This window comes from Notamacropus eugenii, chromosome 7 (assembly GCF_028372415.1).
Source record: "Notamacropus eugenii isolate mMacEug1 chromosome 7, mMacEug1.pri_v2, whole genome shotgun sequence".
NCBI lineage: Eukaryota > Metazoa > Chordata > Mammalia > Diprotodontia > Macropodidae > Notamacropus > Notamacropus eugenii.
Window position 1 is genome coordinate 17,638,029 of NC_092878.1, and position 26,340 is coordinate 17,664,368.

A 26,340-nucleotide genomic window follows, 5' to 3' on the forward strand; every position below is an offset into this window, starting at 1 on the left:
ACTATCCTTCAGAGTCACCCAAACACTGATAGAATCGAACTAGCTATGGCAATGTGTGTCAGCTTTATCATCTATGTGGACATCCCTGGAAAGTATACTACCAAGGTAAATGAACTTATCCACAGTATTCTACATTTCTCCATTTGCTGAAACTGACGGTTTCATGTGTGGATGGTGCAGGGCTGTATTCTTGCTGTAAATTGGTAAGCCAAAATTAGTAAAACCAGCAGACATCCATGCTTTGTTGTATCTCAGCTTCAGAGGCTACGTTGAGTGAACAATCATCTGCAAAGAAAAAGTCTAGCATCAGCTTTCACTCCACTTTAGTCTTGGCTGGTAGCCTTTTCAAGTGAGTTTACTGTCAACATGGTCCTTATTGAAGGTGTCTAACAGCTTTGCTGAAAATATCATGCTAAAAAGTATGGGATCACACAGCGTCGCTTCATTCCACTAGTGACTAGGAAAGCACAAAAACATTACCCGTTGTCTAGACCCTAGGCAAGTATATCATCATGAAACTGATATATAATACTAATGAACTCCAGGTAACTAAATTTTGCTCTCTTAGCTTTGCTTGTGCTTTACTTTAGATGGAGTTAAACAGTACCTTCTTAGAGATGGGTGAAATATCCTGCTGGTAAACCTGTGGAGTTCTCCTTTTTGGTTTAGCAGCTCCTAAATTTCCCCACCATTTTCATCAAGCCAATTCTGGTGTTTTTGAGTGTTCTGACCCAGATGAGCAAATTCAGTGCTGTACATCTCTCTGAAAACTGCCTACTTCTTTTCTGCTCCACTGTTGCTAACTGTGTACTGACTCAGCCATCCCTCTAGATCAGCAAGAAACTGCCCACTGAGAAGCCCTCTAATCCAGGGGTGGGGACCCTGCAGCCTTGAGACCACATGTGGCCCTCCAGGTCATCAGGTGCAACTCTTTGACTGAATCCAAACTTCACAGCACAAATCCCCCTGTGTCTAATCTGTTGACCTTTAGTCTCCAAATAGTTATCTTGCCTTAGGACCTTTACTTTTGTTGAATGGGAAGGGAAGCCTTCAAGGAGGATGAAAAGGAAGATGGCATCAAGGTCAGCTACCACAGTAACAATAAACTACCTTGAAAAGACTTCAAGTCAAGAACAAAGTGGAGGAAGAGCTGGTATGCGGGTTTTATTCATAGACAATTGTGCACTCAGTGCAGCCTTTGAGGATGAGATGTAACAGTGTGCCAATAGCGATGTTCTTGTCCTTTTTCTGAAAGCTGTCAAAAATATGTATTACCTTAAAGATTCCATCTTTGCTGTTTAAAGTCATGGTTAGGATGTGTAAATTCTGTTTTTGTTTTTGTTTTTACCTGGGCCCGTTATTTCCTGGTTATTGGGGATTCTCAGTATGGAAATGCCCTACACCATTGCTGATCAATAACTCACCTGTAACTTGTCAGAAAGAGTTACCTGGGGCAGACAGAGGTTGAGTGTTTATCCATAGTTATATAATCTGTGCCAATGGTAAGACTCAAACCCAGGTCCTACTGTTCTCAAGGCTATTAGGCCATATTGTCTTACAGGATTTGTAAATTTGTTTTACTTTAGGATTTGATCTTTGCAACACTTTTCTGATCGTTTCACTCCTTGGCTATTCTTTCAGATCTTTCAGTGATAGCAGTTTCCTTTTTCCTTAATACCAAATCCATATTCCTATCAGCACTTTCAACTACTGACAGTTTGTCTTGCAGCTTTTATTCATTAGGTCCCCTAAAGCCATTTTTTAAATGACAGAGTTTTTAATAGAATTCTCTGCTTGTAAATAGAATGGTCTTTTATTACTCATCCCTCTGGGTAGCTTGGCTCTCATAATTACTAAATCAAAAAGAACCAATCCATTAGTCAGTAAGCTCTTATTGGAATGAACTCCAGAAGACATTGCAAAGTCTGTGGAAATTAATTTTGATTTATATTTTTCTTACAGCCATGATCTTTAAACTCTTATATGTATTTTACTTTATGTGATAGGACCAGTACTTTCCTAATACAGCTTTCCTGAAACTACTTCCTCCCCACACCGAACCTGATTGATTTCAGCTTCCCTGATGCAACTTTCTGGTCTGGAAGCACAAAAGGTCCCTACATTCATGGGTAACTGGGAAGGGATGGGGGGAGGAGGAGGTGAGGGACGGAGGAGCTACGTCCAGAGAAAAGCTAAAAGACACTATATTCTATTTCATATTCTTGCTGTTTTGAGACAAAGTAAATATCCTTTGTTAAATGTTCAGTAACTTGAGAGTGCCTAATTTTGTCTTGATATTGAACCCGAAATGAGAGAGCCACTGACTTTAGAGTGTGCCTAAGGATCCTCAGTAATCCTAAGGAGATAAGAAACAAGTATTCTTGAAAAGATCATGGAAGAGGATCACCAACATGGAGCAATTAGAAGAAAGCAGAAGAGCCAAGGAATTTCTCTTTCCAGAGAGTGAGAGAGTGAGAGAAAGAGAGAGAGAGAGAGAGAAGTAGTCCTCGAAAGAGCAGCCTGAAGCCCAAACCACTGCTCCTGTAGTGAGCAGGTTACATGCTCCTAATATATCCCTTCTTGTCAGATTGGATCCTCAGCTCCTCCCTCACAAAGTGTGGGGGCAATACCTTAATGTCTTCATTTTAAGTTAATAGACTCCCAGGAACAAAGAGCAAAGAGCCAGAAAGAACCTCAGATACCATCTAGTCCAACACTTCTTAAACTGTGGGTTGAGGCTCCATATGGGGTTTAAGCACTGAAGGGGTCGTGAGTGGAAAAAGCTTAAGAAGCCCTGGATTCTCACCCAGTCATTTTACAGATGAAGAAATTGAGGGCTAAGTCATTTTCCCAAGGTTTCTGCCAGATCTGCAAATCCCTGTCTCTCCTCTTAACAATCTCTACTTCCCCCAGCCATCCTACAAACTGTTGCCAGATTAATTTTCTTTTCAGATCCTCAAAAATATACTTCCTTGGTGACAGTCAAGGCTCTTTACTATATAGTGCCAGCCTAACTTTCCCAGTCTTATCCCTCACTACTGCTCTATATAATCCTATTCTCTAATCAAACACCACTAATCACTGTTCCTGAAACATACGTATTTTCTGGCCCTGAGTCCTGCCTCATGCTGTTTCCTTGGCTTGCAGCATCACCCTTTACATCTCCACCTATCAGAATCATATTGATCATTCAAGATCCAGGTGAGATGTCACCCCCTTTATGAAGCATTCCCAAATCATATGTGTGATCTCCTTTCTTTACTCCCATATGACATTATTTCCTCTTGCACATTTTTACTTGAATGTCCCTAAAGTGCCTTAAAATCAAAATAACAAAAAACAGAATGTGGTATCTTTTTGCAAATAACTAATTCTTCCTTTCGACTTCCCTATTTCAGTCAGTTCTGCTAGATACTATAGTAGATGCATCCTACTCAAATGGAAAAAAAAACTTGAGCTTTGAAGTCAAAACACTCAGGTTCAAAACCTAGTTATGTGTAACTTTTAGTGAGCTGTGATATAATATTTAATATAAATTTTGCCTTTAATAAGGGCCAAAGTTTGAATTAAGAAGAGTCTGGACCTAATAGTCTCTTTTGTTAATCTTAAGTAAGCTCAGAGAATGCCTTTTGGTATGTCAGTGAAGCAGATGGGGCTGACTTAGTAATTTCCTTACAAGATATTTTTTATGCCATGTTAATGATAAGGAAAAACACAGATGTCCTGGGTTGTAATTTCAACTTTGTCAACTCTGTTAAAGATATCCTTTCTTATGTCAGCAACTTCAAGGACCTGTTTAGGACAGGATGCCTGCCACTAGAGTGGTGGAATTTTCTCCTTACTGTACGTCACAGAAACATATGCTACAGGGAGCAAGTTTACACAGTCTGGAATCATAAAACCCAACTGATGCTACTTTGTTAATTGCCTTGTCTTACTAAATTGACAATTTGTTCAACTAAGAGAATTCCTTTCTCATGGTAAAATATATTTAAGCCAGATGATTTCTGTACCGGGCAGCCAGGTTCTAATCCTGGCTCCATGGAGTCCATGTACTGTTACTATAGAGAGAACTTATAATAAGAATAATAAAAATGTATGCATTTAGTGTGTTTCCTCTACTTTAACCAAACTTTCAGGTTAACAGCTGTAATTTCTGTCTGAGCTTCTGCAAAATGGGGAGTAGAGAGGCTGGATTAGATGACTCCCAAGATGCCTTGCTCTAAAACCTTGGAGCATGATCCAAGAACAATTAAGACATATCTTACCTTCAGGAAACTTATGCTTTATTGGGGAAAAGGTGCCTACATGCATATATATGAAAGCACCTTGTTTTTCCATTTATCATATGTTTGGTCTGAGGTCAAAAGGTCTAGGTTTAACTCCTACTCTAGCACTTGCCATGTGACCATGGGCAAATTACCTATTTGAACCTCAATTTCATTTATAAAATGGGGATATTCATTATTCTCACTGTGTAACTCACATGATTATTTCAAGGAATAAAATAATATTTGTGAAAAACATTTCATAATAGTGAGATAATGTGCAAATGTAGGTTAATATTATAAGAACAAAAGGAATGCAGTCAAAAGAACGATAAACAAGGTCAGAATGCCTGACTTTCAGTTCTGGCTGTCACTTGTTAGCCATGTGGACCTGGACACATAATTACACCTCTTTGAATTTGTTTACTTCTTTATAAAATGGGGTAATAATATCTGTTACACTTGTTTCCCAGGGTTACCGTAAACTGTAAAGTACTAGACAAATGCTAATTATAATTATTCAAATTTATGATTACAACTCTGATTTACAACTGCTATATTCTGTAATTACAAATTCAAAAGGTAAGTAATATGGGCTTTTCCTTGTATCAAAGAGGGCAGCTTACATAGTGTGGCTACATAAATACTGTGAATATTTTTTATTTTTCTAGCAACTTCACTTTCACCATGCTATTCTCTGAATTTGAACATCCCAGGCATTCCTAGGCATTGGGGATTGAAAATTTAGACCTGGAAAGAAGCTTCAAGGCCATTTAGTCCAACCTCCTTTTAAGGATAAGGAAACTAAAACCCAAAGGGATTGAATTAATGCAAAGGGAAGATGATGTTCTGACTTCCCATCCAATGCTTCCCTTTCTCCCATGCTGTCTCTTCAGTTATTTACAAGTAGATCCCTGGGGATTTACCATGGGAGAGTGTCGCGGGCGGGCGACGACCACCGACCACCTTCGCGATCCCTGAGAGGGAGGTCTTCTCTCCACTCCGCACACCACGGCTTCGGACGTCTCCGGGCTCCCTCCCGGGGAACAAGGGAAGGGAGCAGTAATCGAGCAGAGACCAGAGTAGGGTAGAGCAAGCATTTATTTGGCGCATCTCAGTCCAGTCCCCCCGAGCTCCCTAGGGCGTTGTCTTATATACCTTTCTCTTTCAGGGTCCGTCCCGGATCCTCCCCAAGGGTGAAGCCATCTCCTTTTATGGTGCCTCCCCAGCACCCGTTCTCGGCGGCCACGTAGCCTTCGCGACGTGGCAGTTCCGGGTTCGGGCGGGTCCCAACACCAGGGTGTCTCCTACCCACTTAGGGGGTCCATTCTCGGCCCCTCACAACTCCCCCTTTTTGTTTAATTAAGGGGGTTAGGTCTGCCTGCATTGCCTCTAGGGACCTTCGGAGGGCCTTCATCAGGAGGGACATCAGACAGGGCAAACAGTAAAGCATGACCATGAGGAGTCCAATGCCTCCTAGGCCTAACAATGCATAATGTAGTAGGTCATTGAGGGTCAATCCCTTTATCCAATCAAAAATAGAATGTGATATGTCATGATCCCAACGTTTTGAGTACTCGAGCGTGGCATTATCCATAGCCAAGATTATCTTGTCTAACTGCTCGAGCTCCTGAGTGATGTTTCTGGTATAGGTGATGTTCTTAAGGATCTTTTCTATCTCTTCAAATGTCGAGTCATTGAATGGAATGGGTGTAACACAAACTGGGTAATATTTGTAGTGACAAGGCATTCTCATGTATCTGGTCATGAGGGCTTGTTGTTGGGCCATAATTTCAAGCACCTCGGTCATGGCATCCAGCCTTTCCAGTATCATTCTGTCAATGTGCTCTTGGTGTCTTCAAGCTAACCCATTATCTAGCATGAACTTTTGGAGTGTGCTGGCTACATATGCGACCTGGTTCTGCAGCTCGTGTATCTGTATCTCCTCAATGATGTTTATGGCTAGGTTAATGAGTGCCAGAACGTCCGTTGCTCCCAAGTCCCTTCGTGCCCTCCTCCCACCCTTCCCCGCTCCCCCCATTTCCACCACTTCCTGCAGCAGGGCATCGGCTCTCGAGAGGGCAAATCTCTCGGCTTTCATCGGGTGAGCGGTGAAGTGCGGGATTTGGAGGAGGAACACCGTGAGGTTTCGCCCCCATTCGGCCAAAGTGGTTACATTAATGGTGTTGGTAAGGGCGGCGCCGTTGTTACATGTAACATTGAACACCCCGCTACTCTCCCCGATATCAGTGTCATTACAGAGCATGAAGAATGCATTGGGGCCTGTCTGCACCTGCGCGGTGAAGTTGGCGCAGACCTTCTTATTATTATCGCAGGGTGGTGAATGGAGGGCGTGAGTCCATTTGGCTACAATGTCGGGATGTTCAAAAAAGTCACTCGATGCTGAGTAAGTCTGGATCCACACCTTCGCGTCCTCGAATGCAAGTCCGACTTTCCAAAGGTGTGGCTGTGGCCGTCCAGGAACAGGAACGGGAGCCGGCGCCACCAGGTTCGGGATGGGCGCCCCGTCCCAGAAATACAGTTGTGTCCCACTTATATTTTGTCCAATCCGTGGGTACCCAGAGGAGCATGTCTGGATGGGACTGAGGACCCATGGAGTGGGGGTGCATGGGGGGAAGGGTGAAGGCCCCACTCCTTGGAGCCACCTAGTCACTTTGGTGGTGGTATTGTAAAAGAGGTAGGCGCCGTTGCCGGTCAGGTACCCTTGGTAAGGGTGCGGAGCCGTGATGTTTTCTTTGTAAAAGGACATTAGCTCTACTCCCATATTGCCTGGGAAGATGGGGGTTTGCTTGGGGTATGTACCACGGGAGCCGTGTGGGATCTGGGAGATGGTAAGGGGGCCCAGTTTGGCGCAATATTTCCTATCTACCCTCCCCATACAGATGGGAAGGGACCAGGCTGGGAAGCTGACTGACGCATTTAGACGCTTGTAAGCTACAGGGGCTAGCATGCGGGCACCCGGGACCAGGACCGAGATGTTGCCTACAGCATAGAGGGGTACGGCCTCGTGCTCCCAGGTCACTAGCTGGGGTATCGGGAGCAGGGGTGTCAGCGCCCAGTGGGTCGCCTCCCCAATGGAGACGTGTTCCCATGGGATAGCTTTGGCGCTAGGCAGTGGCCACAACACTAGATGCAGCTGCGCGAGCGTCACCAGGCTGTCAATGAGCCTGTCTCGCAGGGCCCTTTGGGTACGGTTCTTCCTTATCCTCCGGCCTTGTTTCCTTTTCTGTCGGGTCAGGAGGGCCTGCTGCTCTCGTCCATCGGAGGGGGACCCATCGGTGTCCATCTCGTCCATCCTGGCCTGTACCTGTGGAGACACAAAGATATCCCTTCCCTTTCGTCATTATGGGGTGGGGCCCATGCCAGTTACTGGTTTCATCTCTCCACCACACCTGCTCCCGAGCCTGGGAGGTGAAGGGTGAGGGGTTTGCTGTAGAAGCCGGTTGTGAAAGAGTGTCTTCGAGTTTTTTCTGTGGTGGGATAAAGAACCTCATAGCGGGGGATATACCTACATCATTAAAGCTAAGAAAGTTTGCTGTATACTCTGCTTTTGCTAGGAGCAATCTTGTTAATCTCCCTGGGATTCCCCCTTTTTGTTTATGCAAAATACGTTTCAAGGTTTGATGGGCTCGCTCAACAATTGCCTGGCCTGTGGGGTTATAGGGAATCCCGGTGATGTGTGTAATGGACATCTCCTCTAAGAACTTGCGGAAGCCCGCGGATCTGTAGGCGGGTCCGTTGTCAGATTTTATGATTCTGGGGGGTCCGACCTTGCCACAGCACTCCATGAGATGTTGGATGGCACAGCGAGTGCTCTCACCTTGTTGCAAAGTGGCGAGTATATACCCCGAAAGGGTATCAACGGCCACATGAATGACCGCGGATTGGTAATGTGTGATGTCTATTTGCCAAAGCTCATTTGGATAGAGGCCTTGGGGATTCTCTACTCGATCCTGGGGAGGTGGGCGAAAGGGAACACAGTGGGCACAGCGTCTGACGATGTTTCGCGCTGCTTCGCGGGGGAGACCATACAAATGTCGCAGAGTGCGTGCGGAGAGGTGAAAGTGTTTATGGGCAAGGTCAGGTGAACTGTAAAATATGTCCACCGGTTTGGTTAGTGCTCGATCAGCGATCGCATTGCCGTGATATATGGGTCCTTCTAAGGATGTGTGAGACCTGACATGTAGCACATAAATGCAATGCTGTCGGCATCGAAGGAGGGTTTGGATGTCTGTTAAAATATCTTTGACAGTGGAGGAAGAGGTGGTTAAATTTGCGCTTGGGAGCTCTGGAATCGTCAGGGCACAATACATGCTGTCTGTAACAAGGTTAAAGGGTTCATCAGGTAAAAGCTGAAGTGCCAAATAGATGGCGAATAACTCATTCTTCTGGGCAGAATCATAGGAGGTATGTACAATTCTCAAAATTCTCTTGTCAGGGATAAACACTACTGCCCGATTGGCCTTTGTGGCGTCCGTAAACACGTTGACACCCTCTACAGGTTCTGTGGAAACTATTGGAGGGGGTTTGACCAGCGGAATAGCTCTCCAGCTCCTTAAGGCCGGTGGCAAAGCCGCCTGAGTGAACTGCTGCCGGGTGACTAATATTGCCCAGACAAGATGTTCCTGAGCCAACTCCTCAAGGAGCGTAGGAGTAGCTCCCAAGAAGATAACTGGGTATTGTCCATTCAGTTGCCTAGCTCGCTCACTAGCTTTTAATAGGAGCTTCCCTTTCTCCTCTATCTCATTGGGGATGCACTTTTTCTTCTTCTCTCCATAAATCCATTCTAATACTCCCTGAATCTGAAAGATCGCGGCGATCTCTCTGGTTCGTTCCTGCATCATTATGGTGACCGCAAGGGGGAGGTTCGGATCTACTCTATGCACCTTTTGATTAGCTCTAGATTGGGCAATTCTTATTGTCTGCAGTGCTTCAGGGGTCCATTGACGGGGGGAGTTAAGCGCGGGATCCCCTGCTAGGATCTGATAGAGGGGTTGCATTTCCTTATCGGTAATGGGTAAGGTTGGCCTCAACCACTGTAGGGATCCTATAAGTTTTTGGAAGTCATTCAATGTCCGCACTTTGTTAGTATCTATTTTTGGGAAGGGCCTAGAAACCTCATTGCCCTGTATTGTGTGCCCAAGGTAAGAGAACTCTCTTCCCCTCTGGATCTTCTCTGGGGCCACTACTAGATTGTACTTCCCTAGTTCCCTGATGGTCTCTCTTAGTATGTCTTCGACCCTCCTTCCTTCAGGGTGAGCAATCAGGATGTCATCCATATAGTGGACTATATATGTTTCAGGGTATTTTCCTCTAAGCGGCTGAATGATTGCTGCTACATACATCTGGCACAAGGTGGGGCTATTAGCCATGCCCTGGGGGAGAACTGTAAATTGAAATCTGGCATAGGGTTCTTGAAGATTAATAGAGGGAACGGAAAAGGCAAACTTCGGGGCATCAGCAGGGTGAAGGGGTATGCTATAGAAGCAGTCCTTAATATCTATCACTATAACTTCCCAATCCTTGGGGATCATGGTTGGTGAGGGAAGCCCTGGTTGGAGCGCCCCCATTGGCTCGAGGGCGGCGTTGACCTGTCTGAGGTCGATAAGCATTCTCCACTTTCCTGATTTCTTTTTTATGCAAAAGACGGGGGAGTTATATGGGCTTGTTGAAGGTATGACATGTCCCTTGGCCAGTAGGCCCTGGACAATGTCTTGGAGGGCTTGTATCTTTTCTTTAGTGAGGGGCCACTGCTCAACCCAGATAGGGTTAGGATCTTTCCAATTCATCTGTATAGGTTTTGGTTTATAGGGGGTGAGTGTGGCCCCTACGAGTTTAAAGGATCTGTAGTAACTTGGACTCCCATTTGTTGGAGGATGTCCCTGCCCCAAAGGTTCAGGGGGAGGCCGATCAGGCAGAGGGGGCGAAATAAGCCGTCTGCATCGCCGCATCGCCATCGAAGCAGGCGGGCGGAGATGTAGGCCGTTCGGCTCCCTCCAACCCCGGAGACTTGTCGGGCGTCCTCTTGTTTCTCCCACTGGGGCCTCCAATCCCTGTCTGTTATGACAGAGACATCCGCTCCTGTGTCAATCATGCCCTCAAGGGATGAGCCCTTGATCTCCATTACAAGGGTTGGTCTTTCCCGCCTTATGGCGGTTGTCCAAGCCACAAAGGGCTGGCGTTTTTCGGGGCTGTGATTTGCATCCATCCAGGGAAGGTGGATGGCTTGGGCGATCTCTCTATCTTTTTCTAAAGGCACGGAATAAGAATGTGTATTGGTAATGTATATTTCTCTCTTCCCTGGGGCCAGATATTGTGTGTGTACAATTACCTCGGGATCGAGCTCCGAGCCCACTACCAATCTGGGGAATTTCGAGGGTAGGACTCTAACGGGTACCGTCGTCCAAGGGCTCAAGCTCGACGCCTGTACGGCATAGAGCTCCTCTCTCAGTTTCTTGGGGTAAATGGATTGCTGCGTGGATTCAGTCTTGTCGGGGGTCCCATCCCCTGCGGGACCTCCGATCCCCCGTTTCCCCGAGCCTGATTGTCTTTGCCTGGTCCGTGCTTCCTTCTGTTTCTACAGAATCGGGAGACATGGCCTTCCCTCCCACAGTTATAACACTTTATTCCCTTCTTTGGCTGTCGGCAGGCCGCGCGGAAATGTCCTGGTTTTCCGCAGTTAAAGCATGTCTTGTTTTGCGACCGGCTGACCGACATGAGGGAAAGCGCATCGGAGAGCGCCACCATGGCCTTGGGGTCCTCTTCCTGCACATCTAGGCATCTATCTATAATTTCCTGCAAGGTGGGTTCGGCAGGGAGGGTGGCGAGGATTCCTCGGTACTTGGGGGCTAGTCCCTCTTTCACCAGTTGTATGGCAAACTGTACCGCAACCTCGGATCTTCCATATTGGGCCTCTATTGTTTCTTGAACTTGGGAAATAAATTGAATCGGGGCCTCCCCAGGTCTCTGTTTTAGATTCTGGATAGATTTGCCGCCTTTGGTGCCTAATTTTGCTAATGCCCTGAGATGTACTATCTGCACTGCCCTCATAAGGTCCTCATTGTAAGTGAGCTGCCGATCTGCTGCGTCCCACTCCCCAAAGGCTGTGATCTGGTTGACCAGCTCGTCCTGATTTTGAGCATTGATCTCCTCTGCGTAGTGACGGGCGCATCTTTGTAAATAGGCGCGGAACGTCATGAACAGAGGAGGATCAAGGACGGCCTGAGTAACCTCGATCCAGTTATAGGGGATCCACCCCGCCACCGCTACAGATGAGGTGAAGAGCCTTTTTACAAAAGCCGATCCCACCCCGTATTTTTGCACAGACTCTTTGAGATCCTTCAGAAATTTGTATGGCAATGGTTTGTGTACCCGATTTAGTTGGCCATCCTGCCCTGCCTGCATAAAGACAGGGAACGCATTCCACTCATCCCAATCCACTGTCTCCCCGTCCTCTACTGCCCCCTGTAGGCTCCTCTGGAGGACACTGACATATTTTTGTTTTTCACCAACGGTTCTTGGGAGGGGTCTTTGTGATTTGTGTCTCAACTCACTTCCTCTTTTCTCAAGCTCTGTACTTCTGCTTTTCCCGCGAGACCCTACCCCTATCTCTCATTGTGGCCCTGTACTTCTGCTTTTCCCACGGGACCCCTGGTCTACTTCCTCTATTTCCTCATGCAGGCTGGTCGGCGGGGGGTTTAAGCCCCTCTCTGCCAGTCTGCGGAGGCTGTCCCATGGGTACAAGGGCGGTGGCTCCTCCTCATCATCGGAGCCGCAGAGAGAGTCGCCGACCTGGGCGGCGGAGTCCTTGGGAATGGGGGGTGGCTGCGGGTTTAAAGCTGCACCTACTGCCGAGTAGATGACAAAATCCTGGGGGGTGATTAATGATGGGTCCTCCTTATGGTAAGAGGCCATCTGCTGTCCTACCACGCCCCAGCGAGCCGGGTCGATACCTGTGTGCTCTACCCATGGACTGATGATCTGAACTTTTTCGACCCAGTCTCGGCAGGTTTTTATGTGTAGTTTTATCCCATTACTCTTGCACAGCTTGTAGAGCTGGCAGGCTATAACTCCCTTGTCCTCTGGTCTGATCTGGGCAGAGACATGCGACTGCCCCATAACTAACTGCCTTCTAGGAGTGGTCCCGGGAAGGACCGTGTCGCGTGGAGTCCTTACTTTCGGTTTCTCCTACGCTCTCCTAGGCTGCTCGATCCTTCCACCCCGACCAGCGGGTTGGGTATAACTCACCTCCTCTCGTTCGCGGGGGTCTCTTTCAAGTCCCTGTTCGGGCGCCAGCTGTCGCAGGTGGGCGACGACCACCGACCACCTTCGCGATCCCTGAGAGGGAGGTCTTCTCTCCACTCCGCACACCACGGCTTTGGACGTCTCCGGGCTCCCTCCTGGGGAACAAGGGAAGGGAGCAGTAATCGAGCAGAGACCAGAGTAGGGTAGAGCAAGCGTTTATTTGGCGCATCTCAGTCCAGTCCCCCCGAGCTCCCTAGGGCGTTGTCTTATATACCTTTCTCTTTCAGGGTCCGTCCCGGATCCTCCCCAAGGGTGAAGCCATCTCCTTTTATGGTGCCTCCCCAGCACCCGTTCTCGGCGGCCACGTAGCCTTCGCGACGTGGCAGTTCCGGGTTCGGGCGGGTCCCAACACCAGGGTGTCTCCTACCCACTTAGGGGGTCCGTTCTCGGCCCCTCACAGGAGAGAATCTGTTTCTCTTTGTATTCCACCTGTAAATCAGAGCTCTGTTCTTTGAGGAAAAGCGATAACTATCAAAGACTCTCAAATATTCCACTTTTTCTTCTGAACTAAGCAGGAGGTCCAATATGTATATGCATGAATACAGTTACTCCTCATTTTCACCTCCATGGATAGACTCAAACTTGCATTCATTTAAAGAATGCACTACCATGGAACATCCTTGAATTGATTATAGCTAGTGATTTTTGAAGGCTACGTTCAGGATTTATGGATCGTTATCACCCTAGGTCCCTTTCAGATCCTCTTCCCGATTCAAGAATCAGTCAATAAATATTTTCAAAGCCCATTTTCTGAAGTGCTAAGCATTGTATGAAGTGTTGGGAGTACAGAAGAGGCCAAGAATCCCTGCCCAGGAGAACCTCATTCAAATGGAGGAGGGAACATACAAACAACTATGGACAAAAAAGCTAAATATGGGATAGATAAGAAATCATCAACAGAAGAATTAGCAAGGCTTGAGAAAGGCTTCCTGTAGAAGGCAGAATTTTAGTTGGGACTTGAAGGAAACCAGGGAAGCTAGGAGTGGGAAAAAGAGGAGGGAGAGCATCCCATGCATGAGGGACAGCTGGTGAAAATGCCTGGAGTTGGGAGATGATCCCCCAGTGAACCAACTCAACTCTACAATGTCCTCCATTTTTGAATCCCCAGTCCCTTATCATTTTGCAGATTATGCACTGCCAAGCCCCAGTCTTGGAACATTCGCACTGTTCACCTCCTTCACTCCTACAAATGTGCTGCTGAATGAAGAAGTCATGCTGAATGGAGAAAATCACATAATCATTCTGAATCCACTATATATCTGTTACACAACCACAATTTGGCCCTCGGTGCTGCAAGACAATCCTTCTCTACCTTAGGAATGCCTATATTTTATCAACTCATTATTCCACTCTCCACAGCATCTCTTCCATACCTCTTCATCCTTCTTCAAACCTCCCATGGTTCCTTGTTCCACCCTCTTAGGTGAGAATCTTGCCTCATATTTTACAGGGAAAAAAATTGAGGTCGTTTTTAGTGATCTCCCTTCTCTCCCATTCTTCATTTCCTATCACTGAGATGGCTTTTGTCACTGTCTCCTCCTTTCTCATGAGGTGACCGTTCTTCTCACCAAGGCTAACCCCTCCACCTGTTCAAGTGATCCCATTCCATCCTCTCTCCTCCGGCAGATTGCCCCCTCTCTCATGCCCACTCTATCACTTATTTTCAATTCTTCCCTTTTCACTGGCTCCTTCCTTACTGCCTACAAACATACCCAGGTCTCCCTCATCCTGAAAAAACCCTCACTTGATCTTTCAGAAATCTTTGATAACTATAATCCTCTATCTCTTTTGCCCTTTGTGTCTAAACTCTTCAAAACACCCACCTATGATAGGTGCCTACACTTTTTCTTATCTTATCTGCATCTTGACCCCTTACAATCCAGCCTTCAAACTTCTCGTTTCAGAAAAGCTGCTTTCTCCGATTAATTGCCAAATCCAATGGCCTTTTCTCAATTTTCATTCTCCTTGATCTCTCCATGGCCGTAGATCCTCTTTGATTACTTCACACTGTGGGTCACCCTCTTCTTAACATGCTCTTCTCTCAAGATGGGATTTTGGTAGCAGAGAAATAATATTTACATGTTGTAGTCTTTTACGTTCCTCTTGGGTCATAAAATTAAAGGATAGATTTTTAATCCCATACTTCCTTCGTTGTCATGAAAGTCAAACAAACTTATTTAAACAGTCATAATCTCGTATATCCCTTAAGGAAACAATCCTGTCAAACAAATTCTATATGTAAGCTAAGTCAGATTACAGATTAAACTACATTTACAGACTTCATGGACTGATTGAGGAGGAGGATTTTGCATATTGCCAAGGAGTTAGGGATTGCTGAGATTTTTCCTGTGATTTCTTATCAAGGGAATGCTTAAAGCTCTTTAGCAAATTTTCACATCCCATGGGACAGGTTTTGGTCATATGAGGTAAGGTTAATATTAACCAAAAGATAAAGGAGGAATAAAAGGAAATAAAAAATTTCCGTAACAGACATTCTGAGGACAAAACTCACTCTTGATTCTTTAAGAAATCCCTATGATAAAAATTTCTTACGGCGAGGCATCATTTTCTGTAGTAGATGAGTTGTATTAGCTTGGTGTTTGTATGCCTACACATGCAACTGTTGATAATTTCTACTGGAAATTCCACTATTTCCAGTTGAGCTTTGGATTCTTTGTAAATTACTGTATCATTTGCCTTTTATTCACTTTCTAATTTCCCTCAGTTTAGGACAGAGGGACAGTTAAATTGGGAGGAAATCCTGTGGAGAAGGGGCCAGAAATACCCACCAACTGAGGAACAGCTGCCACTTGTGGGGCACCCTGAGGGAGACAGGAAGTGGCAAACTACTGCTGTCATGCCCAAGAGCTGCACTGACTCGGAGAGAGACAGCTCATGATTCCTGGGAATAGTGGCACCTCCCAGACTGCTGTCCCTGCCTCTAGCCCTAGCCATGGCCATTATCAAGGGGGAGGAAGAAAGAAAGCAAGAATTTAAAAGGGCTTACTGTGTGTTAGGCATTGTGTTCAGCACTTTACAAACATCCTCAAAGCAAGCCTGGAAGGTAGGTACTGTTATTATCCTTGTTTTATAATTGGGGTATCTGAGGCAGATAGAGGTTAAGTGAGTTGCCCAGAGTCATGCAAGTAGGAAGTGTCTGAGGCCAAATTCTAGCTCAGTCTTTTTGACTCCTGGTCCAGTATTCTATCTGTCGCACCATCTAGCAGCCCTTGTGGAGAAGGAACCCAATATCCTTACCAATGCCACTGTTTAACCCAATGTCTGTCCCCACTTGCTCTGCTTCCACCCCAGCTCCAGCAGCCTTTGTTTTAACTGCTGTTTGAGCTCCTTGCATTTTCAACAAGTTAGCTCGTGAAGACCTGGAGCAGAAAGTCCTCACTCCCAAAGGTCGTGGCAGTCTATGGATGTGGTCTTTGTCATTGAAAATGACGTTAAAAAGATACATTATTGTGGTTTTGTGCTGCTTTACTACAAGAGCCATGGGGTTTTCTTAATCCTTTTGCAGTCAAAACCCCTTAATTTCATCATCTCCATTAGAATGTAAACTTTTTGAGAGCAATAAATGCTTTACTTTGAAGCCCTTTGTATCCCCAGCTCTTAGCAAAGTATTTTGCACATGGTAAATACTGAATGAGAGCTTTTTCATTCATTTATGTAATCTAGAGCCTAAGTTATCATAGTTTTACAAAGCCTAATAGTTTTTAATTTGTTAGACAAGAAAGTTGATTGCCAACAGTCCTATCTAATGGCAGATTGAGTCTACTTGTGGTATAGCTAGTCGTGCCCCATGTTACTTCCCTAAACGTCAGATGCAAACCAGATGTTACCAAGTTAGAAATAACCTATGTAGCTTTAATTCTTATGGCCTCACAGTGAAAAATAAAGCAAATGACTTGGTGTTAAACTTTAGAGATGTGATTATTTCAGGATTTGCTAAGAGGATGGTATTGAGGCCTGATAGAAATGTTGTAGAATTTGTCTGAATAACCAAAATAGGAAAATTTATCAATTTTTGGAAGAGATCACATGCCAAACCATTGACATTCAGGATGGGTATACTATACAAGAACAACTGAAACTATCTGGAAAGAAAGAATCCCAAGCAGAATGGTGGCTAGTATTCAGTGGTGAACCCTAGACCCATTTCTATTTGACAGTTTCTATTTTTTCTTTCTGGAAACTCATATCTCCTAAGCTATATATTCCTTTCCGTTTTTTCTCTTTATAACATACAAAGACATTATCCTGTGTTAGGAATGGGGCATTACTGTTCACAGTCCACATCATTGCGTGATAAAATGAAAAAGTACTGGAAATCCTTTTTAACCTTTCTGAGTCTTAGGTTTTTTTTTTCTTAAAATTGGTTTTGAATTTCAGCTCTTCACTACTTACCTCAGAGAGCTGTTGGTAAAGAATTGCACTGATGTACATTAAAATGTTTTCTAACTCTAAATTGCCATGGAAATGTAAACTGAGGTGGCATGGTGCTTAGAAAGTTGGGCTTGGAAGCTTGAAAACCTGAGATTCAAATTTTGCTTTAGATGCGCTGCATCGCCCTGGGCAAGTCATTTAATCTCTTTGTACCTCAGTTTCCTCCTATGTCAGGTAGCCCTATTTACTTTACAGGGTTCTTGTAAAACCCATATGAGGTAATATTTGTAAAGTTCTGTGTGTACCTTACAGTGTTATACAGCAGCTATCATTTATTGTTATTACTGCTATTTTTACATTTGCTGTTACTGGCACCACCCCCACTCCCTTCTAAGTGGCTCATCGTTTTTAAACCTGGGCCCTTAGGTTCCAGATAGCAAGTAACGGTACTGACTTAACGACATTAACAAATCAGTGAAACAGAATCTAGTTTTTCAGACATCACTAGGATAAAAGAAAAATAAGAGAAGCCCTTTGAAAAAGAGGAATTTGTCCTTTGTTGAGGACTTTGCATCCCAGCATTGGAATTTACGGTAGACACTGTTGATTTGAAGGGAAAGGAACCAGAGGTAGTGTGGTACAGTGGAAGGAGGGCTGTGTTGGGAGTCAGACTCCAGTTTGATCAGTTCGCTTCTTTGGGCCTCATCTTTGTCAGTTGTAAAATGAGGACATTGACCTGAATAAATCTCTAACTAATCTGTTTTACCTCTAAACCTATGATCTGTGATCTAAAATTCAAATCTTGACTCTAGTCTTATTTCCTATGTGACTTTGGACAAGTCAGTTCTCTCTGGGCCTTAGCTTTCTCATTAGCAAAATGAAGGAGCTGGACTTGAATTTCTTTGAAGTTCCTTCCAACTTTAAATCATCAGTTATTGTAAGTCACTTAGCTTCTCTGACCCCCATTTTCTGCATATGTAAAATGAAGATAATAATGCTTGCAGTCAGTGTCTACCCTGCTGTCTCCTCCGTCACAGCCTTCCGACCCCATCCTCCTTGAACCCTACCTTTCCACTGTGCCCTCTTCAAGTCAGACTCCTCTTCCTCTCATATTCCTTCTATCATCTGGTGCTCACTTAATCCTAACTTTCTCTTGAAGATGCTGCTCCTCTTGGCACTCTCTCCAGGACCACCCAGTCCTCTTACATCCTTCTCCCTCGTGCACAAGGCAAGGAGAAGGAATTGGTGTAGTTCTTGCACTTGAATGCCACTTTTAAGTTGCTCAACAGCCACTTCTCCATTAAATTTCCCTCTCTTCTGTCCAGATCCTGTTATCATTTATGGATCTCTGGATCACTCTCCTCCCAGAGAGATTTATATCTAGCTCATGGTGTTATCCAGCATACACCTTGCATTTTTTGAACACCTTGATATTTCAGTTCCTTGTTCTCCCCCGTTCCCATGATCTTTGTCACCAATCCACCATAATCACATACATGAGAGTGGTCCTCAGTCTTAGCCCCCTCACTTTTCTGGTCGTTGTCTCAGGTGCCAGAATTCCTAGTTGCTCCTTTTCCCCCTTTTCCTTTTCCTTCCCCTCTGGTAATTAGTTTTTTGGTTTGCCTTGGGGAGACACAGCCTTAGTTGTTCCTTGTACCTTACATAAATTATGTTGCGTTCGTCTTTTGTTCTCAAAGAAGACCATGCCATCAGAGAAATGATGACATGACTTGTGCTCAACTTTATTTTGAGGGAGGGAGGGCTTGTGCAAGGTCACCAGCCTCACTTTCTCCTCATGAGCCATGTGGATCCAGTGACCAAATACTCATCTGGATGACTGGAGATGGCCCAGAATCCAATGGGAGACCTCGGCCCCATTAATCTAAGCCTATTCAGGTACTCACTGAGGGTGGGGTAAGGCCCCTTCAGTGAATAGACCTGTTTAAGAAGTAGTCAGGAGATGGCCCCTTTAATGAGCAAAAGAAAAATAACTAAATCAAGCTGGGAGGGAAAGAACAACAGTTACTATTGATAATCACTCTTAAGCCAGGAGGGTCCAGAAAAACAGCCCTGAAGTGGAGCTTGGGCCGGGACCTGTTGTTGTCTAATCTTTGGATTTCAGAGTGCAGTAGGGTTAGGGTTTTGGGAAAAAAACCTTATGAGAGACTGTTCAAAGCCATAATTTTCCTGGGCATACTGAAGAGAAGAGAGGCTATGTGGGCTCTAATTTATGTGCCGTATATAAAAGTGTACACTGGTTATTTCCCGTTTTACTTTTGTGACAATCCAAGAGCAGAAAAGGGATGTGTATCAAGATAGCTCACACAATTGTCATTTTAGGGACAAGCCTAAGTGATGGTCGCATGTTGATAAATGTTACCCTGCTTATCCTTTCCATGGGAAAGGCAAAACCTGGCATTTTAAGCTTATTAAATCATAAAGTCATAGACTTTAAAAACTGAGACAAAGAATTTAAGTGATTTGCCCAAGGTGACATAGTAAGTCAGCAAGCTATTATTTATCACTTACTGCCTTCCACGCATGGTGCTAAGTGCAGGGGATACAAAGAAAGACAGAGCGTGGCCCCTGCTCTCCAGGAGCTCAGAGTCTGGCAGAGCCACATTTCAGATCCACAATTTTTTCTTCCATGAACTGATACCCCCTTACTTTTTCCTCCATCATTGCTTCTCTTTTCTTCCAAGAGAATCACTGTGATGGTCTCTCTCCAGGTAGACCTCTGTTAGAATGCAGTGTGTCTTCTGGGAGAGGAGACACATAGATTCACTATGATCTATGGTCATACTAACATATTGCTTTTCTTTGGTTTTATTTTGATTCAAGTTAACCAGGGCACAGTGGGTAAATTTTGATGGTGTAGGGTCAAAGACAGGACTGAGAGCATTACCAAGGTTGTTGCTATTAATCTAGGTCTGAAGAAATCCTTAGCAGCCAGATCACTTGGTACTTGGGCAGGGTTAGTCTTTGAAGTTCCAAAAGGAAAGAGAGGAGACTGAAAAGAAAAGTCTACGTGTATCAGAGAAAACTTATCCTGCCTGTCAGTTTGTGTTAGATCTGCTTATGAGGTATTGCCCTTCATTCTCATGAACCTTGGATTCTACAGATTGACCTGGCAGGTGAGAAGAGAAGGAAAGTTAGGTGAGTCTTTAGTCTCTTTTTTCATGTGACTGATGTGTATGGGTTTGAAACCATAGCACAGGGGAAATAACTCTATTTTGTGAATGTTACTGCTGTGGAAAGGATTTTAAAAGACAAAATGGGCTACTAAAAACCCAACAGTAACTGGAACTATAAACCAGGAAGATAATTATACAGTATAAATTTCTCTTTCTTACCAATCCATCTCCATTAGTGGCATTGCTTTCAGTTTTGTGTCCTCATGTCTAATATTCTGTAATATTAAAAAAAAAGTGAATCACTAAATTTCCAACATAAAACCATGCCCATAGAAGCCATTATTATCTCTGTGTGATTTGCTAGTACAGTAATGTGCAGTTGACTGAATTTAACATAGTTGAACTTTTGGAGTTTTAGGCCCCCACATTTTCTCTGTTTCTTCCCATGCTTCATTGCATTATAGAGATCCTGGATTTTTGAAATCTGTGATAGGGAAACATAAATTTGGGCAGCTTGTCCAAACAGCTTTCAGCATAGCTCCAGGGACCAGTCTATGTCTCTGTCTCCAAAGAGACCTTTAAACTGAAAGTTACCACAGAGCTTTTTTCAAAAAAAAAAAAAAATGAATCCTTGTTACCTCCCTGTCCTTTACAAATATCCAGTACAAAGTTTTGTATAAAATAGTAGTTCCACAATTCCTAAACTCCTTGGAGTTGTGTCTCCCAGTAACAGTTGGTTTGACTTCTTTTTAAATTTTTTAAAATTTCAACTTATTATTTATTTTAAAGCATTATTTTCTTTTTAAATTCTCTCCCTCCCTATCACCCCTTTGCTGCCCACTAAGAAGGAAAGCAACATAGTTATACCTGTGAAATCATGAAAAATGCATTTTCATATTAACCATATTTCAAAAAGAGCAAGAAAGATAAAAAAGTGAGAAAAATTATGTTTCAGCTTGCACTTAGAGTTCATCACTTCTCTCTCTGGAGGTGTATAGCATTTTATTTTAAAAGCCTGACTCCTTTTGAATTGTTTTGGATCATTGTTTTGATCAGAATAGCCACAGTTGATTATCATTACAACATTACTGTTACTGTAGACACTGATTTCTAGGTTCTTCTCACTTCAGTTGCATCAGTTCACATAGGTCTTGCCATGTTTTCTGAAACTACCTCTTCATCATTTCTTATAGCACAGCAATACTCCATATGTCACAGTTTGTTCAGCCATTCCCCAATTGATGAGCATCCCCCTATTTCCAAATTTTTGCAATCACAAAAAGAGCTGCTATAAATTCTTTTTGTATGTATAGGTCCATTTTTTCTTTTATCTCTTTGTGATACAGACCTAGTAGTGATGTTACTGGGTCAAAGGGTATACGTACACAGTTTTGTAGTCCTTTAGGCATAGTTCCAAATTGTTTTCCTTGAATGGTTGAACCAGTTCACTGTTCCACCAATAATTCATTAGTGTACCCATTTTCCCTCCAGCATTTGTTATTTCTAATAGATTTGAGATGGTACTTGAGATGTTTTAATTTGTATTGGTAGTACAAATCAGTAGTGATTTGGAGCATTTTTTTTAATATAATTATAGTTGACTTTGATTTCTTCTATTGAAAACTGCCTGGTTATGTTCTTTGACAATTTATTAATTGGGGAATGGTTCTTATTTTTATAAATTTGACTCAGTTCCCTATATATTTGAAAAACGAGGCCATCTTCAGAGAAACTTGTAAAAAAATTTGATATTACTTCATTGTTCATGGTAGCTTTTAGAAAAATGTACTTTTCCTAATTACCTCTTCTATTAATTCTTTTTTTTTTGTTTTCTCTGAGATTGTGATTGCTTATCACTTCCTTTTTTACTTCAGCTGAAGTGTATTAGATTCTGCTTCAGCCCTTTATTTTAACTCTGTGTATGTCTTTCTGTTTCAGCTGTGTCTTATAAATAACAGCTTGTTGGATTCAGGTTTCTGATTTATTCTGTTATCTACTCTTGTTTTATGGGTGAGCTCATCCTATTCACATTCATAGTTATGATTACTGTGTATTTCCCTCCATCTCATTTTCTTCTTTCTTCCTTTCTTTCTATTTTTATCCTATCCCTTCTCAGAAGTCTATTTTACTTCTAGCAACTTCCTCTCTTAATCCTTCGTCCCTTTTACCCTCCCTCCATTCTATTTTCCCCTTTCCCTCTTATTTCCCTATTAGGTAAATTATATTTCTATACCCAGTTGAGTGTGTGTGTGTGTGTGTGTGTGTGTGCATACACGCACATATACACATTTATATATAAATATGCATATATTCTTTCTCCTTTGAAATGATTTTAATGGGAGCAAGATTCAAAAATTGCCCACCCCCTTTTCTTCTCCTTTGTAAAAGCTCTTCCTTGCGTACCTCTCATATGTTAGAACATTTTCCCCATTCTGCCTTTCTGTTTCCCCTTCTCCCAATGCATCCTTTTTTCAGACCTGAATTTTTTAATTTTTTGGACATCTTTCCAACATAATTGACTCATACCCATGCCCGCTATGTAAACTCATTTTAACTGCTCTGATAATGATAAAGTTCTTAAGAGTTACATGTGTCATCTTGTAATAGCAAGCACAGTGAGATTTTTTTGGTTTTCTTTTTGCAGTTTAGTTTCCCAGGCTCCCATATAGGAATGTAAACACTTTAACTTTAATGAGTCCCTTATCATTACTCTTTCATATTTACCTTTTCATGCTTCTCTTGGATCTTCTATTTGAATGTCAGGGTTTCCATTCAACTCTGGTCTTTTCGTCATGAATTCTTGGAAGTACTCTATTTGATAAAATATTCCTCTCCTCCATCCCCCTGAAGCATTACACTCAGTTTTGCTGGATAGGTTATTCTTGGTTTTAATCCCGGCCCCTTTGCCTTCCAGAATATCATTTTCCAAGCCCTCTACTCTCTTAACATGTAAGCCACAAAATTTTGTGTGATCCCGACTGTGATTCCATGATATTTGAATTGTTTATTTCTTGATGTTTGAAGTATTTTCTCTTTGACTTGGTAGCTCTGGAATTTGGCTATAATATTCCTGGGAGTTTTCATTAATGGATCTCCTTTAGGAAGTAATTAGTAAATTCTTTTAGTTTCTATTTTATCCTTTGGATCTAAGATATCAGAGCTATTTTCTTTGAAAATTTCTTGAAATATGATGTCTGGACTTTTTCTTTCATTATGACTTTGAGATGGCACAATAATTCTTAAATTATTTCCTCTGTTTTCTAAGTCAGTTTTCCCCTTGTTTAGATATTTCACGTTTTCTTGTATTTTTTTCATTCATTTGACTTTATTGTTTGTTGATGTCTCATGGAGTCATTAGCTTCCACTTGCACAATTCTAATTTTTAAGAAATTACTTTCTTCAATGAGACTTTGCACCTCCTTTTCCATTTGGCCAGTTCTGCTTTTTAAGAAGTTCTTCTTTTCAGTGATTTTTGTGCTTCTTTTGCCATTTGACCAGTTCTGTTATTTTCTTCAGTATTTATTGTGCCTCTTTTACCACGCTGTTAAAACTCTTTTCATACCTTTCTTCCATCACTCATTTCTTTCCACAACTTTTCCCCTACCACTCTTATCTCTGTCTTTAACTTCTTCTTGTAGGCTTTGGGCCCAATTAGTATCTTTCTTTGAGCCTTTGCTTATAGCTGTTTTCACATTATTGTCTTCTGAGTTGATGTCCTTGCCTTCCCTGGCATCATAGTAGTTTTTTCCTGTCGTGCTCTTTTTGTTGTTGTTGTTTGCTTATTTACTAGCCTATTTTTTGACTTTGAACTTTGTGTTAAGGTTGGGCTCTGCTCGCCTGGGGTGAGGAGGCACCGTCTCAAGCTTCAGGTTTTTTGGTGCTATTTTCAGAGTTAGTTCTCAGGGCCTGCAAATTTTTGGTGCTTCCAAGATGGTTTGAACCTGAGAGAGGTATGGTCACTGCTATTTTGGTTTGTGCTGTGTATGATCTTTACATAAGAAGGGCCCCTAGTTTCCTGAAGCCACAAGTACTTGTGCTTCTCACTGTGACCAGGGCCCCTACACTCTTATAACCAACCACTAGCACTTTTCTCTTCTCTGGAACTGTGATCCAGAATTGTGTATGGTCACCAAATTACCAGTCATCACCAGCTATACCCAGTGCCAGCAAAGGGTCCCCCGCAGCCTCTTTTTGACTAGTTGTCTGACCCCCTTACTCTCTCTGGGCTGAGAGCTCCCAAAGCTGCTGTTGGTGTTGCTGCATGTGTGGGCTCTAGACAGGCCTTCACCCTGGTGCCACAGACTTCTTCTGTTAACCTCTTTAAGTTTTATTAGGCCAGAAAAATGTCTCATCTGGACTTTTTGTTGGCTTTGCCACTTTAAAATTTGATTTGAAGTTTTACTTTAAAGTTGTTTGGAGGGCAATGTTTGGAAAGTTCAGCTGGGTGGCTATCTCTAATCTACTGTCTTTGCTCTGATGGTTTGGTTTCTTATTACTTTCCCTCCTGTTTTCTCAATTTAGTTTAGAAATACATGGTTTTTTAAAAAAAATATATATCAGTTTTACCTTGAGAATTTTAAAATAATTTAAAATAATTTGATGATAAGTCTTTGAAATAATTTACAGTAACCGGGGCTACAGTATTCTGTGCTTATTAAATGTTTGGTAACCTATCAGCTAACTGCATATGGTTGGTTACTTAATTCGCATTGATACCAGTCCTTTCCTCAGTAACTTCTAGTAACTTTCTGATAGGCCAATCAGGTCTAAATTTTTGCTGACTGCTTCTGTCTCCATCCTTGTACTTCCTTATTTTGTTCACAGGCATATTTGTCCATGATCTCTATTGACTGATCATTTTGATTTCTGTTTAGACCTTCTTGGAAGAATATTGTACTAGTCTTATCTTGAGAACAAGTAGAATGAAATAATTTACTGCACTGTCAGGTTTGACACTTCAGTTTTCACCAACAGCTTTGGGAGAAATGGATGAAGTTCCAAATTCTGGAATGGAAGTGTTGTTATTCTCTCATAAAGCACAGAAAATTCTTATGAATATGTTTTTAGTTCAGTAGCCAGTCAGAGCCCATGGGAATAATTCATTGATTTCTTCCATCAAATCCACGTGGTACTTTGGGAAGATGGGTACCTGCTGCTGTGCTGTGCTTGATGTGGAAATCTGATGTTTTGGAACCTTTGAGGCATGACACATCTTACTGAGCTGGAAAGATTGGTTTTCCTATTTTTTATTTACAGCATCTCTGGGTTCATTCAAGTCAGTGAGTTATACAACCCTGTGCACAACCAAACGGGTGCCAAGGCATCACTGGATATTGGCCATGCTTTGTTTTAGGATAAATGTCAAACTAGGTACTGTTTGTATCTAAAAAGGAAAAGTCTTGTTTTTGGTCCGATTCCACAATGATTCCACAAGCATTCCTTTTGCAAAACTTAAGAGTTTTGTAGTGGGGAGGAACTTTGGCTCCTAGTAGATTGAACTGCGGATGCCCTCTGGATCAACCTTGACCTTATGCAAGACAAGTGGACTTGCTATCTATCTTGACTTCCCTCACCTTAAATCATGGCATCCCTTATGAATGAGTACAAACAAGTCCAGAAAGAGATGGAGAAATTCTTTTTATGGAGTAGCTATTGTGGTGACAGTTGGAGCAGCAGTGCCACCTACTCCTCTTTATCCCATGGAGACAGTGGAGAACTCCATCAAAACCTAGCCCTGTCTTTGTTTGGCCTCCAGTTCAAGCAAAGTTCTTTTGTGATTTCTCAAGGACTGAGCCTTCATAGTCAAGGACAGATTTCAGAGACTTTAAGGAAGATGGATACTGACCATAATAAAGGTGAATTGCAAAAATGGAGCTAATATATGAGTAATCAACTGTAATTAAACTGAATATTCAACTCAGAGCATAATGGGAATTTTTGTTCTTATTCTTATGGTGATCTTTTTGCATTGGGAGTCAGGTTAATGAGGTAGAGCTCATCCTCTGAGGAAGAGCTTTAGATAACCAGATTTGACCATGACTGCCTTAATCAAACTACTGACAAGTTCAAAGTGGGTAGGCAGACTACGCAGCCAGAACTTAATTTTTCTCTTCTGTTGTCCAGGTGCACGTAGAATTGAAGTTGAATGAAATGATTATGCAATATCCCTCTGCAAAAATGAAAATTATTTCTTCCTTAACGCTATTTATATGGTTCTTTCA

The 26,340-nt window shown here is 43.0% G+C and overlaps 1 protein-coding gene across 2 annotated transcripts in view; it reads left to right on the forward strand.

The window, feature by feature from the left end:
- Positions 1 to 26,340, forward strand: part of AVEN (apoptosis and caspase activation inhibitor) — a 198,620-nt gene that overhangs the window by 151,350 nt on the left and 20,930 nt on the right. Inside the window, exon 1 of one of the 2 annotated variants that reach the window (XM_072625279.1) lies at positions 25,195 to 25,974. The exons of the other annotated variant lie outside the window; for it this stretch is intronic. Coding sequence (XP_072481380.1) covers positions 25,701 to 25,974 — 274 coding nt within the window. The 5' untranslated portion in view covers positions 25,195 to 25,700. Of the gene's footprint in view, positions 1 to 25,194; positions 25,975 to 26,340 lie in introns of those variants that run through there. 2 annotated transcript variants of the gene reach the window in all.